Source organism: Nerophis lumbriciformis, linkage group LG09 (genome assembly GCF_033978685.3).
Source record: "Nerophis lumbriciformis linkage group LG09, RoL_Nlum_v2.1, whole genome shotgun sequence".
Lineage (NCBI taxonomy): Eukaryota > Metazoa > Chordata > Actinopteri > Syngnathiformes > Syngnathidae > Nerophis > Nerophis lumbriciformis.
Genome location: NC_084556.2, coordinates 18,543,942 through 18,561,401, shown reverse-complemented (window position 1 = coordinate 18,561,401; position 17,460 = coordinate 18,543,942). Strand labels below are relative to the sequence as shown.

At 40.3% G+C, this 17,460-nt stretch overlaps 2 protein-coding genes across 3 annotated transcripts; both read left to right on the top strand.

Annotated features, from left to right (window-relative positions):
• Positions 1-45: 45 nt before the first annotated feature.
• Positions 46-11,019, top strand: LOC133607612 (organic solute transporter subunit alpha-like). 2 transcript variants are annotated; one of them, XM_061962413.2, is made up of 8 exons: positions 46-2,134; positions 2,389-2,540; positions 2,683-2,756; positions 3,359-3,517; positions 3,615-3,726; positions 3,805-3,951; positions 8,397-8,502; positions 8,590-11,019. In XM_061962413.2, the coding sequence occupies exons 1-8, from the start codon at positions 2,059-2,061 to the stop codon at positions 8,751-8,753; spliced, it is 990 nt and encodes a 329-aa protein (XP_061818397.1). In that variant the 5' UTR covers positions 46-2,058; the 3' UTR covers positions 8,754-11,019. The 2 variants fall into 2 exon arrangements, with proteins under 2 accessions (XP_061818397.1, XP_061818396.1); XM_061962412.2 differs by having other exon boundaries at positions 46-2,540.
• Positions 11,020-11,766: 747 nt separating this feature from the next.
• LOC140679028 (uncharacterized) lies at positions 11,767-16,636 on the top strand. Its single transcript, XM_072913800.1, has one exon. It carries the CDS (start codon positions 11,947-11,949, stop codon positions 14,773-14,775), a length of 2,829 nt encoding a protein of 942 aa, XP_072769901.1. The 5' UTR covers positions 11,767-11,946; the 3' UTR covers positions 14,776-16,636.
• Positions 16,637-17,460: the final 824 nt, after the last annotated feature.

The following is a 17,460-nucleotide window of genomic DNA, read 5'->3' as shown; positions in this document are numbered from 1 at the left end:
TCCATCTAGCACTTTTTGACACTGAATATTTGATCACTCTTCCTTGCAAACGTGCTCCAAATCTGTCAGATTGTGAGGGCATGTCGATAGCAAAGCCCCTTTAGGGTCACCCCTCACATTTTCATGAGTTTGGGTCAGGGTTGTGAGCTGTTACAAAATATTATTTTTGTTTTCTGACCATGTCATTCTCCTCCTACTGGCCTTGGTCCAGATGCTTGTTGACTTGTTTTGCTGTCGATGATTATAGTAGTAGTAATAGAAGTAAGGCAAATGCGAAGAATTATGCAGTTCAAGGCCTTACAGTTCCCCTTCGATCCTTTAGATGGCGTTGCAGCACATTATAAAGCTGCTTACTGCCAAACGAATTAAACAGATATAGTGCAGATCCCTCCACCAAAGCAAAACAATGATTATGAGATGCACATTATTACTCCTAGCTGAGTATATTATAATACAGTATGAGATGTTTGTTAAAAACTGAAATAATTAAACAAATCCAATTGTCACAGTTTGATTGAAGTTATGTCCGATATGGTGCCACTCCTGTCCTCTAATTGGCAGTATTGTGAATTATATAGTTGTTACTAACTGAAAAAATGAATGAAGAATCACTCACTATCCGCTAAATACCAACTTTTCAAATTTCCTCACACACACTTTGCAGATGTCTGTAGTGATGTTTTAAACACTTGGAATTGTATTTGAGTTTGGTGAAGTACAGTCGTCCCTCGCCACATCCCGCTTCAAATATTGTGGTTTCACCACATTGCATGTACAGTATATATATATAAATATTTTTTAACATATTGTACAACATGTTTGCCCTAAATTAACTAAAAATATTAATACTATACTCAGATTACACTTTTTAGTATTGTAGCCACTGATTGGCTCAGCTTCAGACAGCATTACTATATTATATGAAGAGTGTAAAGATGACTAAAAGGTGTTATTTTATGTCTAGAGGGCTTTCGTAATGCCCATCCATCCATCCATTTTCTACCGCTTGTCCCGTTCGGGGTCGCAGGGGGTGCTGGAGCCTATCTCAGCTGCATTCGGGCGGAAGGCGGGGTACACCCTGGACAAGTCGCCACCTCATCACAGGGCCAACACAGATAGACAGACAACATTCACTCTCACATTCACACACTAGGGCCAATTTAGTGTTGCCATTCAACCTATCCCCAGGTGCATGTTTTTGGCGGTGGGAGGAAGCCGGAGTACCCGGAGGGAACCCACGCAGTCACGGGGAGAACATGCAAACTCCACACAGAAAAATCCAGAGCCCGGGATTGAACCCAGGACTACTCAGGACCTTCGTATTGTGAGGCACATGCATTAACCCCTGAACCACCGTGCTGCCCTAATGTTAAAGAAAAAAAAAAAAAAGTATTCGGAAGGTAGAAAACAATTTTTTTTGCGTTAGTTATGCAAATATTTTATTTATAGTAAATAATTCCTTCTTCACGTCAGTTCGCAGTCTTGTCCGGTACCAATCAACAGTGATAAACAATGGATTACTGTAAACTGTACGTAAATCGCCTATCGTTATACTGCCATGTTTGGGACCCCAAAACCAGAATAATCCACTTCCCAAGACAAAAAAAGATGTCTATTACTGTTGACAATGCTTTCTGATCATGCAAACATATCTTCTAAATAATATGTAGACTATATATTCCTAACAATCCTCTATCTGTTTTACACCTTTTTTATACTTACTAAGCCACACGCCCAGCCAAAGTTCAAGTTGGCCGTTACGTTCACTGCCTCTCTTGTGGTTCCATTTTAATGACCGTGACTGAATGACTGAGTGACAGTCACTTATGGAAGGGTTCTCATAAACTTGTAATTTCTTACTGTGTCATCACGCCAGGACTCCTTAAAAGTGTCATGAAGGTTAAAGTACACTTCACTTGAACTCCGCATTCTGCCATGTGAGGGAAAATACATTTTTTGTGACATTTTGATTCAAGGTTTAAACAGAGCTTATGAAGTTGTAATTACAGGACAGTTTAAGGCTATTTTGTTAACAATTGAAGAGGAATCTCAGGAGCCATGGAGGAAGCTGACAACCGTACCATTGATCCAGCTTGTTTACAGGAGCCCCCGTTGGCAATGGATGTTCTAAAGCGTAAGTGTTTCCTATCACAAAGCCACACTGAGCATCTGGGAGCCTCAAATGTGTATTATGAATGGTGCTGCTTTTTATGTATGTTGTCTTCACCTTCTCAGCCCAAAATAACTGTAGCAACAACAGACTTTTAAGCTGTAATACACTTCCTGTTATACGAATCAGGCTTACGATTTACAATTTCTTATTTCATGTGCCACTCATTGTAAACTTTACATTGACCCCACTCTGCTATTTTGGGTTGTTCGCTTCAGAGCTAGATGCATTTGGGATGTGCCTGTACGCCATGCTCACCTTCATGTCCTGCATCTCCCTGCTGCTCTACCTGGAGCAGTGTGTTTACATCTATAAGAAACTGCCCTACCCCAAAAAGACCACCATCATGTGGGTCAATGGAGCCGCTCCGGTAAGCATCCCTTAGCCTGGTCCTCCTAAATATTACTCATGCTTTTCTTGTCATTTCTTTATTAAAGAGCCCTCACCCAACTTAAACATTTTTAAATGTAATAATGAAAAGAGTAATTTCTGCTTTTGTGTCTCGATTTCAGGTCATTGCCACTATGGCTTGTTTCGGGATGTGGATCCCCAGGGCCGTCATGTTTACAGATATGACGTCAAACTGGTGCGTTTTTTATTTTAAGCCTTCATGTTATTGCAATATTTCAATTTGTCTTATTTTGATTTAGATTTCTTATCTAAATATTTTAAATAAGTATTTATATATACAGTATTTCATATTTTGAACATTGGCTATACTTGCATTGAGAACAGATATCAGTTATAATAATAATAATGTTAATATTATTATTATCATATTCGGATATTAATATTAATAATATTATATATTGAACATTAAAATTTTGGTAAAACAAAACAAAACAGCAAATTAACATTTTATTAATAAACATGTCTTTCAGTTTTTTTCTACTTTCTTATATCATTTCAGGCCCAAGATACCCATTCAACAAATACGATCACTTTAACTCACAATTTGAAAAGAGTATAATTAACTCTGGGCTTTACTTACATTCTGTGAGTGTATGCTTATGCATAAATCTAGAGGTTAGAACATAGTTTAAACCGCTTCATGAATCATTACACATGCAAATGTCAAGTATCATATCTCTAACTATGATTGATGCAAATCCTGAAAAACTTTAGGATTTTGCTTACTTTGAAAGTTTTAATATTTTAGTTTTTTAATTCGAGTTCATGTGTCTGTAGTTATTTTGCAGTAGTGGTGTACAAAGTGTTGGTCCTTCTGATAGAGGAGTTGGGTGGCAGCAGTGTGTTTCTGAAGCGCTTTTCTGGAAAAACTTTCAAGATAACAACAGGGCCGTGCTGCTGCTGCTGCCTGTGTTTACCTCGCGTGCCCATGACACGGTACTGAGCCGCCACTTGTGATGATGACCCATTCAATGTTGTACAGGTTTAATCATGCATGCTATTGTCTAATATAACACATTTTGTTATCTTTAAGGCGATTGCTATTCTTGCTGAAGTTGGGTGCACTTCAGTATGCCATCCTAAAGACTGTGCTCAGTGTCCTCTCCATAGTACTGTGGACAAACGGCTACTTTGACCTCTCAGATGTAAAGTTGTATCCCTTAATTACATATGTTCGCATTAAGGAAGACTATCAATTACCTAAAAAAACTTTTATTTTCCAGCTGGAGATCACTGGCACAGCAATTTGGATCAACCCGTTCATTGGCGTTCTCACCATTACCTCCTTGTGGCCTGTAGCCATCGTGTTCATGAACACCAACAGCTTTCTACGCATGATCAATATTGTGCCCAAATATGCCATGTACCAAGTGAGTACACACACGTCATTCACAATGAATGCCGTTACATGCCCCAATGTTACAGTAGGTACACCTTCACAATCTATCGAGGATATGTAAATAGATACTAGTCATGATTAAAGCAATAACCTCAGTTAAATCACAACACAAGCATTACTGTCACAGGTCAAAATTATGATGATAACCATCAAAGCAGAAAATGCTATGGAGGAAGGGTCTGGCTGCTCAGTACAATATGGGCTGTGTAAAGTGGCCATTCCACCAATGCCATTTGTAACAGTGAATGTGATAATACACATTGAAATACTCAAAATTTGTTCTGGCTTATCTCAGGCAACTTTATTTTAATTTGTACAAGGTTCCTATGATGAAGTTTACTCATTTTGAGGACTGAACCTTTTAAGGGTAGGGTTACGTAGCAAACACATGAACTATAGCCACAATGGGACTAAAGCCACACTAATAACATAACAATGTTTTAGGTTAAGAGGACTGTGATGAAATTTTAACACCCCCCGTCATAATTAAAATATCATTGAATCTGCAGAGAAATCGATGAATGAGTTTACTTTTGGCCTTTCTATGGCCTGCAGAGGATTTAAATTAAGGGTGTCCAAAGTGCTGCCGAGCTGCCATTTGTAGCCCACAGCTATTCTTTTATTTCTTTTTAACTTATTCTAAAAATACCAAAAATGAAACATTTTAAATATACATAAAAAGAAGAATAAACAGCAAATAGGTGTAATGAAACAAGGAAAAGTTGAAATGCTGACAGTTATGATACAGAGCTAACATGTATGTATGTGTATATGTATGTATGTGTATGTATAAAAAAAAAAAAAAAAAAAAAAAAAATATATATATATATATACTGTATATTATTACTTTTGGAAGTGAAACATTTAAAAATGGCACCCGCATCTTTTGTTTTTTCAGTGTGCGGTCCTCAGTGGAAAAGTTTGGACAGCTCTGATCTAAGTGATACAATATCCTTTCAAAAAATATTTGGCCTGAGTGAAAACCAGGGACCCAAATTAAGTGTGGATTTTAATACAAAACCAATTAAAGAAAATAAACTTAAAGTATATTTGGGATAAGGATTAACACAACTATGTAAACATTTATAACACAGGATTAAATGATTATATTTCACGTTAAAGTCCTATTTAGGACATGGGTACAGGGAGCAAATGCTATGGTCTAGTGTTCAAGGTAGTTTAAATAAATCTAAATTGTATTTATAAATACAAACCCCGTTTCCATATGAGTTGGGCAATTGTGTTAGATGTAAATATAAACGGAATACAATGATTTGCAAATCCTTTTCAACCCATATTCAATTGAATGCACTACAAAGACAAGATATTTGATGTTCAAACTCAAACTTTATTTTTTTTTGCAAATAATAATTAACTTAGAATTTCATAGCTGCAACACGTGCCAAAGTAGTTGGAAAAGGGCATGTTCACCACTGTGTTACATGGCCTTTCCTTTTAACAACACTCAGTAAACGTTTGGGAACTGAGGAGACACATTTTTAAGCTTCTCAGGTGGAATTCTTTTCAATTCTTGCTTGATGTACAGCTTAAGTTGTTCAACAGTCCAGGGGTCTCCGTTGTGGTATTTTAGGCTTCATAATGCGCCACACATTTTCAATGGGAGACAGTTCTGGACTACAGGCAGGCCAGTCTAGTACCCGCACTCTTTTACTATGAAGCCACGTTGATGTAACACGTGGCTTGGCATTGTCTTGCTGAAATAAGCAGGGGCGTCCATGGTAACGTTGCTTGGATGGCAACATATGTTGCTCCAAAACCTGTATGTACATTTCAGCATTAATGGCGCCTTCACAGATGTGTAAATTACCCATGTCTTGGGCACTAATACACCCCCATACCATCACAGATGCTGGCTTTTCAACTTTGCGCCTAGAACAATCCGGATGGTTCTTTTCGTCTTTGATCCGGAGGACACGACATCCACAGTTTCCAAAAACAATTTGAAAAATATGGACTCGTCAGACCACAGAACACTTTTCCACTTTGTATCAGTCCATCTTAGATGAGCTAAGGCCCAGCGAAGCCGACTGCGTTTCTGGGTGTTGTTGATAAACGGTTTTCGCCTTGCATAGGAGAGTTTTAACTTGCACTTACAGATGTAGCGACCAACTGTAGTTACTGACAGTGGGTTTATGAAGTGTTCCTGAGCCCATGTGGTGATATCCTTTACACACTGATGTCGCTTGTTGATGCAGTATAGCCTGAGGGATCGAAGGTCACGGGCTTAGCTGCTTACGTGCAGTGATTTCTCCAGATTCTCGGAACCCTTTGATGATATTATGGACCGTAGATGGTGAAATCCCTAAATTCCTTGCAATAGCTGGTTGAGAAAGGTTTTTCTTAAACTGTTCAACAATTTGCTCACGCATTTGTTGACAAAGTGGTGACCCTCGCCCCATCCTTGTTTGTGAATGACTGAGCATTTCATGGAATCTACTTTTTTACTCAATCATGGCACCCACCTGTTCCCAATTTGCCTGTTCACCTGTGGGATGTTCCAAATAAGTGTTTGATGAGCATTCCTCAACTTTATCAGTATTTATTGCCACATTTCCCAACTTCTTTGTCACGTGTTGCTGGCATCAAATTCTAAAGTTAATGATTATTTGAAAAAAAAAAAAAAAAAAGTTTATCAGTTTGAACATCAAATATGTTGTCTTTGTAACATATTCAACTGAATTTACATACCAATAATATGCAATTAAATCAAGGTGCAGGACACTTACTGTAGTTTACCCATTTTATTAATTTTATTTTCTGGGCATGCAAATGGCAACAATTTGGTGGAATCGCTCAAATATCCATTGCATACACAAAATACCAAATGGCACTTACTGTACATTCTGAATTACACAACAACACCTATGAAACGCAACAAGGGAATTGTATCGCTGTGGAAGCACCTTCCTCAAATACATGCCTGTCAGGCGTCTTCAAAGAGTGAATAACTTAATTTCATTTTATTTTTATTTAACTTTATTTGACAGCGTTAAACTTAGGCCATGTCCACACAAACACAGATACTTAATAAACGCATACCGTACTTATTTCTGCGTTTAAGCCTCTTGTCCACACGCAAACGCGTACTTTTGCCCTTAAAAACGCAGACTTTTGCAAACGCTGGCCAAAACTTACCGCTCAGCGTATGAGTGTACATGCCAAAAATGGAGACTTGAACTCCTCTAATGACGTCACGGTTGTGCAGTGTCATTTACAAAGCTCAACAACACTGCCTTGCTGCCTTTAAACACATTATTAGAGGATTTACTGTATGTTAGAACATAAATATGTTTCTATTTTCACTCAAAATTGACAAAAAAGACGCATCAAAATAGGCTTTGCGACACTCCTGTCAGCGACACTGACAGTCAGCTGTTTTGGATATGATTGCTGTAAGACCTCCAACTGATGGGGCATCTTTGACAAGCAAGATTTTTTGCTTTGTGTCTTAAGAAAAGTGCAACATTATCTCATGTTTTTAATCATAATTTAATGACAGATCATTTAGTTAACTTACGTGTGCCATTTGTGTAGAAGGAGACAGGCGCAACCGTGCACGCGCATGTAATGCGCCCGAATGACAAAAAAAAACATGTCTCCTTCCTTCTTGTTAATGTTAAAGACAATGTACATTTCATTGCACATGTATCTCTATATTGATCATTAAATGCGTTATAATTCCTCGAGAGTTTTGTAGCGGCATGCGCACTTATAGGCACTAAACATGCAAAAGGGTTTCCTTGGCTCGTTAGTGCGTGCTAATTTTAGAAATAATGTACATTTCACTCCACATGTAATATCTCACCATGTTGCTCATTAAAGATGTTATAATTTTGTGTTTCAGCAGCACAAGCGTGCATGCAAGCTTTAAACACAAAAAAAAAGATTCATAATGTTCCGAGGGCTCTGTATAGGTGCAGGCTGCTTTTAAAAAATAATGTACATGTCATTGTACATCTAGTATATCAAAATAAACATTATAATTACAGATGTGCAATTCCACCAAGTCAGCTGTGGCTGCTTTTCCAGGCTTCTGATTGGACAAAATGTGCATGACAGCAGCTGTCTACGTTTGTGTGTAGACACAGACCATTTTGAAACTACACTTGTGTGGCTGGAGAACGTTTTAACCCCAAATATGCGTTTTTTAAACTCTCCATGTTTGTGTGGACATGGCCTTAGTCTGCTCTTTTGTTACAGTCGGTGGAATGTTACTCCAAACATTTCTATAGTTTTGTGGTGGAAATGTGAGCCTGAAATAAGTATAAGAGAAAATCTGTTAAAATTACAACACTTCTGAAGTCAATCAGCATCCTAGCACAGTCTATATACCTTAGTGAAAATATAATGCACAGACTGCCTATGTCCCTAATAACATCTTTCTTTTATCCTTAGCTAATACTTGTATTAAGCCAGCTGCAGACATCCATCATCAACATCCTGGCTCTGGACGGAACCATTGCCTGCTCCCCTCCTTTCTCTTCGCAAGCTCGTGGATCTAGTAAGAGACATTTCTCCTAATCTATTTTTATTAGTCTTGCCTTTGGCATGTCATGAACCAAATTCATTTCTTGCTGTTATCCCGCAGTGCTAAGTCAGCAGATGATGATCATGGAGATGTTCATCATCACCCTGGTCACTCGCTTTTTCTACCGTCGTACTTATGACACGCTTGCCTGTGAAGCACATGACAGCAACCACCAGAAGGACAGAGTTTCCCTGCAAGCTGCTCACATGGAGCACAATGTCTGAACGAGTGTGTCTCAAAGAGGCTCTTTATCCGAGGTACCGGCTACTTAATCAGGTTATGTGATGCAACACTACCTCATTGTCACTTGGAAGGGAATCACTCCACTAATTATCATCTGAATAAACTTTGAAAGTTAATTTTTTCAAGCTCTTATCAGGCATTATGGAGAACTAACAAAAAACTACGGAAACATTTTCACAGGATGCACTAATTTTTTAAGTTTTAAAAGCGTCTGAGTGACATTAAGAGTCATCGTGCATTATGGAGTATATAGTTATCGGACACTTCATTAGGAACACCTGCACAAGATATTAAGACTATCAAAATATCAATAATGCTTGCTATTATATTGTATTATCGTAGTTGCATCATACTGCTCAATGATGTATGTACCGTATTTTTCAGACTATAAGTCGCTACTTTTTCCCATGCTTTGAACCCTGCAACTTATAAAGCGGTGCGGCTGATTTATGGATTTTTCTTCGTTAATGGCCATAATGTTTTGTATTCAACAAATACTTTTCATAGAACACGGACAGAGACACTGAACGTGTGTTATTGTTTGTGCTCAAGGAACTGTCTTTTGGACGAGTTTGCTCACTGCGGGGTGGTGCAAGTTAAAAATGTTCTTCCTATTTTGTTCCTTTTAACCGAAAGTATTCGTCTATAGCGTTTTTGCTCGAAAGGATTCTTCATTTAGGCGGTATAGCTCGGTTGGTAGAGTGGCCGTGCCAGCAACTTAAGGGTTCCAGGTTCGATCCCCGCTTCTGCCATCCTCGTCACTGCCGTTGTGTCCTTGGGCAAGACACTTTACTCACCTGCTCCCAGTGCCACCCACACTGGTTTAAATGTAACTTAGATATTGGGTTTCACAATGTAAAGCGCTTTGAGTCACTAGAGAAAGGCGCTATATAAATATAATTCACTTCATTTCACATTTATCATTCCAAGCAACGTTTGTAAGTTTTACAATATAACTAAAATAATTCATTCTTGCTAAACCCTCCTGTGTGTGATGTCTGTAGGAGTGTTATAATGTATATTTTTACGTGCTATTGTAATGTAATCAAGCTAGCTTTGTTAGCATTAGCGAATATGCTAACACGTTTGCAAATTTCTGTGTTAGTATTATTAACTTACAATGGCATTCTTTTTGTATTGTTTCCGTTTTGTAAATTCAACAAAACGTCACTGTGGAGTTATTGAGTCTGCTTAGCTGATTGGAGAGCTAGCTTCCGCAGCTAGCGGGTCCATGACAATGACTTATGTTTTTTTTTAAATCAGCCATTTTACAGCCGTGTTACAGGCACCGTTTGGAAACAATTAAGGTATGTAAACAAATATTTACAAAATCTTTCGTTACCGATATATATCTGTGGCTTATAGTGCAGTGCAGCAAATATATGTAAACATTTATTTCTTATAAAATATGGTGGGTGCAGCTTCAATGCCGGTGCGCTCCACAGCCCGAAATATTCGCTAGTAAGCGATAAAATGCGCTTTAAAACTAACTCCAATATTTGCATAAAATAATGTTTGCATCATTATCTGTAAAGGTATCATTATTGATGTTCTTGTATTGTATCTTATTCGATAAAATAAGTGAAAGTGTCCAGTGGGTTTAAAGAGCACTTATTTATTTTAGCCATTATTACTATAAATAGCATTTCTTAATGCCCTAAACATTCTGTTTTTCATTCTGTAATGTATGTTCCTTACATGCAAGTTTACTTTGTAGGGTATAAAAGTGAAAACCTATTTCATCATCATGTTTATGGAGAATCAAGTGTTAGGCCTTGTCATGTGTACTGTATGTCTGCACATCTGCATCGTACTCGCCTCAAACCTTATGATATCTGTGAACAAAAGGTTTATTTAAAGAGAGCTGACCCACTTATATAAACATTAGAGCAGGAAATTTTACTTCTGATGTGAATGAGGCTGCAGCTTTTCTTGCTGTTCATCCAAAGCCCACAAGAGAGCGTGTTTCACTTCAAAACCTCAATTATTGACCTGAAAATAAAGAAGTATGCCCTCTCTCTATCATCCCCTCATATGAATCATTTATATACTCGTTTATATGCAGGGCGTCAGCAGAGATGATGAAGAGGCACAAAATGAAATTTGGTTTAGAGAAGTTTGCCTGCAAACAAACTGGTTATAGTTATTTTAGTTACACGTAAAGATTATGCATATATTATTCAAATAGTATTGAGGTATATGAATATACTATGTGTACATGCACATATGTACATGTATATACTCTAGTTGCACACCATTCTGATATATTTACCAGTATGCAATGTTTGATAATGTTTAACATATGAAAACAACACAGTATTTTACATAAACACTGGAACTTTGGATTCAGTTCAATCTATTTCTCAGCGATCGGTTTGTTTCTACTTGAAACTCATTTTATTTTTAAGTCCCTCAGCATTTGTGAAACCTTTCTCAACGACTTGATTTAACACCGTTTAAGTGTTCAAAGGGCTGCCTCCGAACACTTTAAAATTAATTTACTGGTTGTAGAAATTGACAGCCGCCTAATATGTTATTTTAAAACGTAGTTTGATATACTTCCCAATAGTCTGCAATGTCTCACATAAGTGTATTAAATTGTATTGGTGAAGTGAGCTAAGCTATCTAATAAATACGAATGTATTTCATCAAGTTTATCACACATTTTCAAGGAAGTAAACACTGCTACATTAATGGATTTTTAAGATACTTATCGAGATTCAGCGAGTTAGATGGATTAATGATGACATTAAAAATAAATGACATAATTTGCTAATCTAAATTTAGCTCTATTAATAGTCAATTTGTCTTTGATGTTTATGTAAACAGTCATCAGGCATAGAGAGGAGGGAGAAAATGTTGATGACAGCCCCTGGCTCGGCATTGATGACGAAAGCAGCTTAGCCCTCAGTTGCCATGGTAACCAGGGAGAGGAGCCAGGCAAAAAAAAGGAGTCAAAGGGGAGGGGCTTTGGAGAGAGAAATAGAGGAGAAAGCATTGGAGATAGACAGAGGGAGGGGACGCAGGCAGACGAGAAAACGAGAAACGCGGCGAGAGCAACAGAGGTAAAGACGTTTTTCCGAGGGAGACAAAGATACGCTCTCATATAAATGCTCCATCCTGTAACGAGGGAATAATAACGGCAGCAAGAGAGGGGGGGACGACGCAAAGAAGATGGATGTACAGACGGACAACATGGACCCCCCGCCTTGTGAGTCAAGTGGGAAAATTCGCAAAGGATTCAAGCTTTTTGGAAAACGCAAGCCTGGTAGCATCTTTTCTATGAAAAACAACAAATCACCTGTTATCAGGAGCCAAACCCACGATGGATTACCAGAAGGTGCTTCACCTGATTCTGAGTCGGAAGCAGACAAGGAGAAGGCGCAGGGGGTGAGTCAAGGAGACGGCGAGCATACAGAGGAGGAGCTGACGGACGAGATGGCTGCTGCCCGCAACTCCATCTCTTCAACCGGCTCGGCCAAGTCCCTTAGTTTTTTTTCTCGACTGAAAGGGGCTCGTAGAGGAGGCGGAGACCGCAAGGTCCACACAATTTCCCAGCCAGTGCGTCCACAACGGCAAGGGCTGAAGAGTCTTTTTGACAGCGTGAAGTTCCGCTCGAAAGACAAGGAGGACAAAGTGGACGCTCCCCTAAGTCCACTGCTCATGTCGTCCCGATCTAACAGTGTGGAAATTATCAAAGAGGACCTCAGTCTCACCCCTAAATCTCACCCTCGTTCCCTTGAGAGCCCTGAGAAAGTGAGCAGTGAGGCCACTCAGAGCTCTCCGACAGCAGCAGGTGATATGAAGGATGGAAAGGTGGCACCTGAAAGTAGCCTGGGCTCCTTGTTGGAGGACATTTCCTCTCTCCTCACCTTTGAGTCCATCTCCGGAGGAGACATCATGGCCGGTGTGGAGGCGGAATGGGGAAAAGTCAAATGTGCCACAAGTTCAGAAGCACCTGAGGTGTCAGCATCGACCACTTCTCACCTCTCTAGACTAACTTCCGCCACGCCAACAACGTCCACTTCTTCGCCTGTAGCCACCCCTCCAATCATGAGCACTTTTACCAAACCCTCCACATTTACCACTCAGTCGCTCAAACCAAGCTCAGACTCTGCTCTAACCTTTGAGCAACCTTGTATTGGAATTACAATCAAATCTGCTAACATTAAACCTTCATTTACTCTAGTGACATCAACAACTCCTCCAAAAGTGTTCACCCCTTCAGTCACAATGACTGCTACTACTACCACTTTCAATAATCAGGGCTCTGTGAACAAGACAAGTCTTAACTCAACTGATGGCCAACTGGCTTCATTAGACACTGCAGCACAGCCACGTTCAACCCTCACCTCAGTAAGTAAGCCTATCCCTGAAGCTACCCCTCCTCTTTTCACATCTGTCAAACCTGCAACCCCACATACAGCCTCCCCTTCCACATTTAACCAACCTGCTAATGATTTTAACTTGCAAACTTCCAACTACACCAAACCTCAAAATGTACTTGCAAAGGTTGAATCCGCTTCAAATACCATACCTCCTTTCATTTCCACCATAACAATGGTTATGCCACCTGTGCCAAGCATTTCTATACCTGCACAGTCGGAGATCCTTAATAGGAACTCTATCCCTCCAGATTGTGCCCAACCTGAGACTAGCCCACCCAGGGCTAAACAGTCTCTTGCATCTTTAGACACCACTAGTCATGCAAAAGGGCAGAGTCCAGTCTCCCAATCCAAAACTCCTTCTTTACCTGTGACTGTATCAAATGACCCTCCTGCTCCTGCATGTATACCAGTGTCTGGATCTCCTTCAGTTGGTGTGCCATCCTCAATTTACGCCCGTGCCTCGGCCCATGTTCCAGTTGCAGTGTCAAAAAGCCCCCATACCCTTGATAATTTTACAATTGCACTGTCAAAAGGCCCTCCTGCACTGGCTCATATTCCTGTTCCAGTGTCAAAAAGCCCTCCTTCCCTGGATAATGTTCCAGTTCCACCGTCTAAAGGTCCTCCTGCTCCAGCTCATGTGCCAGTTACACTATCAAAAGGCCCTCCTACCCTGGTCCTTGCTCCGGATCCAGTGTCAAAAAGCCCTCCTGCCCCGGCTAATGTTCCTGTTCCAGTGTCCAAAAGCCCTCCTGCCCTACTGTCAGAAGGTCCTCCTGCTCTGGCTAATGTGCCAGTTACACTATCAAAAGGCCTTCCTACCCCGGCCCTTGCTCCAGTTACAGTGTCAAAAAGTTCTCCTACCCCGGCCCATGTTCCAGGTCTAGTGTTAAAATGCCCTCCTACCTTGACCAATGTTCCAGTTACATTCTCAGATAGCCCTTCTGCCCTGACCCATGATTCAAAAAGCCGTCCTGTTTCCGCTCAGATCCCAATTTCTCCAACCAAATCCTCCCCTTCCCCTGTCACTTCCCTTCCGACTTCCCCTGTGCCTTTGCCAAGTGAAGCTGTACCATCCAACAAGATGACGGCAAGCGAGGCGCCGACCAACGGGCAGTTGTCTAGTCCGGGTAGCACAGATGCACAAAGTGCCAAAGTGGAGGAGCAGCTTAATGGGTCACGCATGGACCCCTCCAAAGAAAAGAGGACACAAGTAAGGGCAGTAAGCAAAATCCCTGTAGTTGGTGGAGGCCGAACAGGAAAGCAAACAGTGCGAGACAGCCACCACGCTGAGGATGAATCAAGCAGGGACCCACCTACTCCTGTGTTCGAAGAGAACAGGCCTCTCTTGGGCTTCCACGATACAGAGAGCAGAGACAAAGGTGTCAGTGTTGAGGTTCATGTGCCAACCACTAAACACAGCCAGGAGCAGAGTCAGCTGCCTCACCAGTCCAAACAACCAGTCAGTTTACCGCGTGACTCCAGGATCCCCATCAAGCACGGCGCCTCACAAATCCCGCAAGCTAGAGAATCACCTCGCACCAAGATACCTGTCTCCAAGGTGCCGGTGCGCAGGGTTGGGAATAAACCGCCATCTGCTGGTGGTACAAGAAAATAAAAATCATCCTTGTGACATCTCCCTCACTCCCCTTTAACTTCACAACTGTGTCGGTTTTTCATCTACTTGTTTCACGAAGGAAAGACGCCAGCACTTGAGCACAAACATCTGCACAAGCCTGACTGGCACTCAGGAACATTGTGGAGCAGGAAAAGGAACAGGTTGGGTGCTTTTCCTACAGACTTTAATTCAGTCTTTTCTACAGTATTTTAACTTTTGTTACACATGCTTTTTGTAGAGGACGTCAAACCCTTCCTTCTTTCCAGGAGAACCCCTATGTTGGTATCCAGAGCAGCTCCAAAAATATACATTCCACAACCTATCTCTGATGTATGTAGCAGAAAATGTGCCATTTTGTTCGTTTTTGCGCTGGTCCCAATGTACATGCACCCTTATGTGTTTGCCTGCTCCAATGTAACATGGCTAGATCACAAAGGGAGAGACTTTGAAGAGGGCATGGAAGTGATTCAGTCAGCTGCCATTATGAATGGCTCAGTGGACATTTGAAAGGATGCAGAGATGAGGCCTCTGGCTCGTGCATGGACACATCCTGATCCCGCTTATAATCAAATGATCTGTGTGCATAGTCTTAACTATGTAGTTTCCTATTTAACCAATAAAATATGTGTGCTTAGAAAGTGGACAACTCGTTTTAATGCAAATGTAAAGCAGGATTTATTATGAAGTCGGATTATCCTTTCAGCTAATTTAATATGGAAGAATGACATAATGCTGTCATTGAGAACGAAGGAATATTTTCACTGTTCAAATCTCAGCATGGTTTCACTGTGACCTCCTCACGCTGCAAGCTCACTGACCTGAATAGAAGGCACGTTCATGTCAACTGCAACCTGGCCAATCGGCTACGAGGGAGCACAATTATCATACGTAGCTTAACACGGAAGGGGTGTGCAAATTAGTGTCATTGCCATTTCAGGCGTGTACTGCATCTCAGTCATAGTAATGCAAACAGGATTACATTGATGATGGATTTTAGTCAAATAAAATGCATCATCATTTTATTTTTATTTTTGGCGCTACCTATGATTTGTGCTCCAAATGTTTTGGAAGAAAAACTAGCGTTTATTACAGATACCATCATAGGTGTATAATCATTAGTCCAATGGTCAATGACTTATGAGCAGCAATTTCGTCTAAGATATTTTGCTTTATGGCAGCCATGTTTTTTATCCAAACTTTCTCAAATTTTACCGACATGTGCTTGACAGTTCCCTTAAGGCAGGGATATTCAATGAAATTGTTTGGGGACCACATGTCCAGAAAGCTATGGACCATGGGGCCGGATTTCTCTCATCACTCTTAGTCTTATTGTGTATATTCCTGAGAACCAGCGTCCTCTTCAGTAGACGTTTAATTATGGTCTATTTATTTTGTTTCAGTTACAGGAACGCTCTGTTGTTTTTAAGGACCTACTAGCATTTTTAAGCATCTGCTGCAAAAATGTTAGTCTCTCAAGTTTTTTTTAACTGAGCTCACAGGCCACCAGTTGAGTCGCCCAATTAATGAAAAAGAGAGGACCCAAAATGGAACCTTGAGGAACACTAATACAACCAAAGAAGCTGAACAAATGACTACTAACTGCATTTGAAGAACAAGCTATAGCAACACCTTAGTTGCATAAATCACATTACTAAAATAAAGTGTACCTGCCAAAAGTAGAGGACTTATAGGGGTGCCTTGAGGAACGCCTCAGTTATTTAAATCCCAAGTTTGCTAGCAAGGTTAAAATGTCAATGCAAGTATCTGCCAATGTGTTTACATTGTTCCATATTCTTCTTTACAACAGGAGCACTCTAATGTTTTTTAGGAAAATGCTGCAAAAATGTTTGTCTCCCTAGTTTTGAAACTAGGGAGACCGGTATAGTGCCACAAGTTGAATACCCCTGCCTTGAGGTGTGTACCAGATTGGGTTGCAATTCGACTCAACACCCAAACGTGGTTGCAGTAGAGCATGTTTTGACAAATGTTTACCCTTTTGTGAGCACCAGTTTAGTAGAATGTGTTTTACACACTGTAGATGTCTTGTCACGTAAAATACATGTTTTTTCGTGAAGAAGTTAGGCGCTTTTTTTTCATTTTTTCTTTTCATGAAGCTATGGTGCACCATACAGATCAGTAATGTGCAACACAAGTTTGTTTGTATTGCAATATTAAACATGAGCTTAAAGAGCATGTAGAAATAATGGCTGTTTTGGAAGCAATCATAATTACATTATTCACTTGGGCCATGATCCTTTCCGCGGTTTAGAATAGGAAACCCATTTGAGAAGGTCCACTGAATAGAGCCTTTTGTCCATATCACATGATAATACCTCATCAACACTTATAAGTTATTACTACAAAGAACTTTATGACAATAGAACACACTGAAGAGTTGGCATTGCATAAGCTTTCTTAGTCAATAAAGTGCTTGTGTGTGTTCCCAGCGTGATGCAGCAATTTCAACAACCGTAATGCACTGGGACAGCCACTCTGGTACATCTCGTGGATGTGTTTGTGTCTGCATCTGCCTCTGGAGAGCGATGTGCCTCTTTAGAGCCTAATTTAGCATGCTTCATTCTGTGTTTCTATGCCAACCCCACGAGGTCAACCAATAGAAGTGTGAGCAACAGTGGGAGGAGTTTCTAAACATGAGTGCTTTACTCAAGCACTAAAAAGACACAA

Coding starts and splice junctions, on each gene's coding strand:
- LOC133607612 (XM_061962412.2), top strand. CDS start 2,196: ATGGTGCTGCTTTTTATGTATGTTGTCTTCACCTTCTCAGCCCAAAAT. Junction 2,541..2,682: donor GGGTCAATGGAGCCGCTCCG/GTAAGCATCCCT, acceptor TCTCGATTTCAG/GTCATTGCCACTATGGCTTG. Junction 3,518..3,614: donor CCTCGCGTGCCCATGACACG/GTACTGAGCCGC, acceptor GTTATCTTTAAG/GCGATTGCTATTCTTGCTGA.
- LOC140679028 (XM_072913800.1), top strand. CDS start 11,947: ATGGATGTACAGACGGACAACATGGACCCCCCGCCTTGTGAGTCAAGT.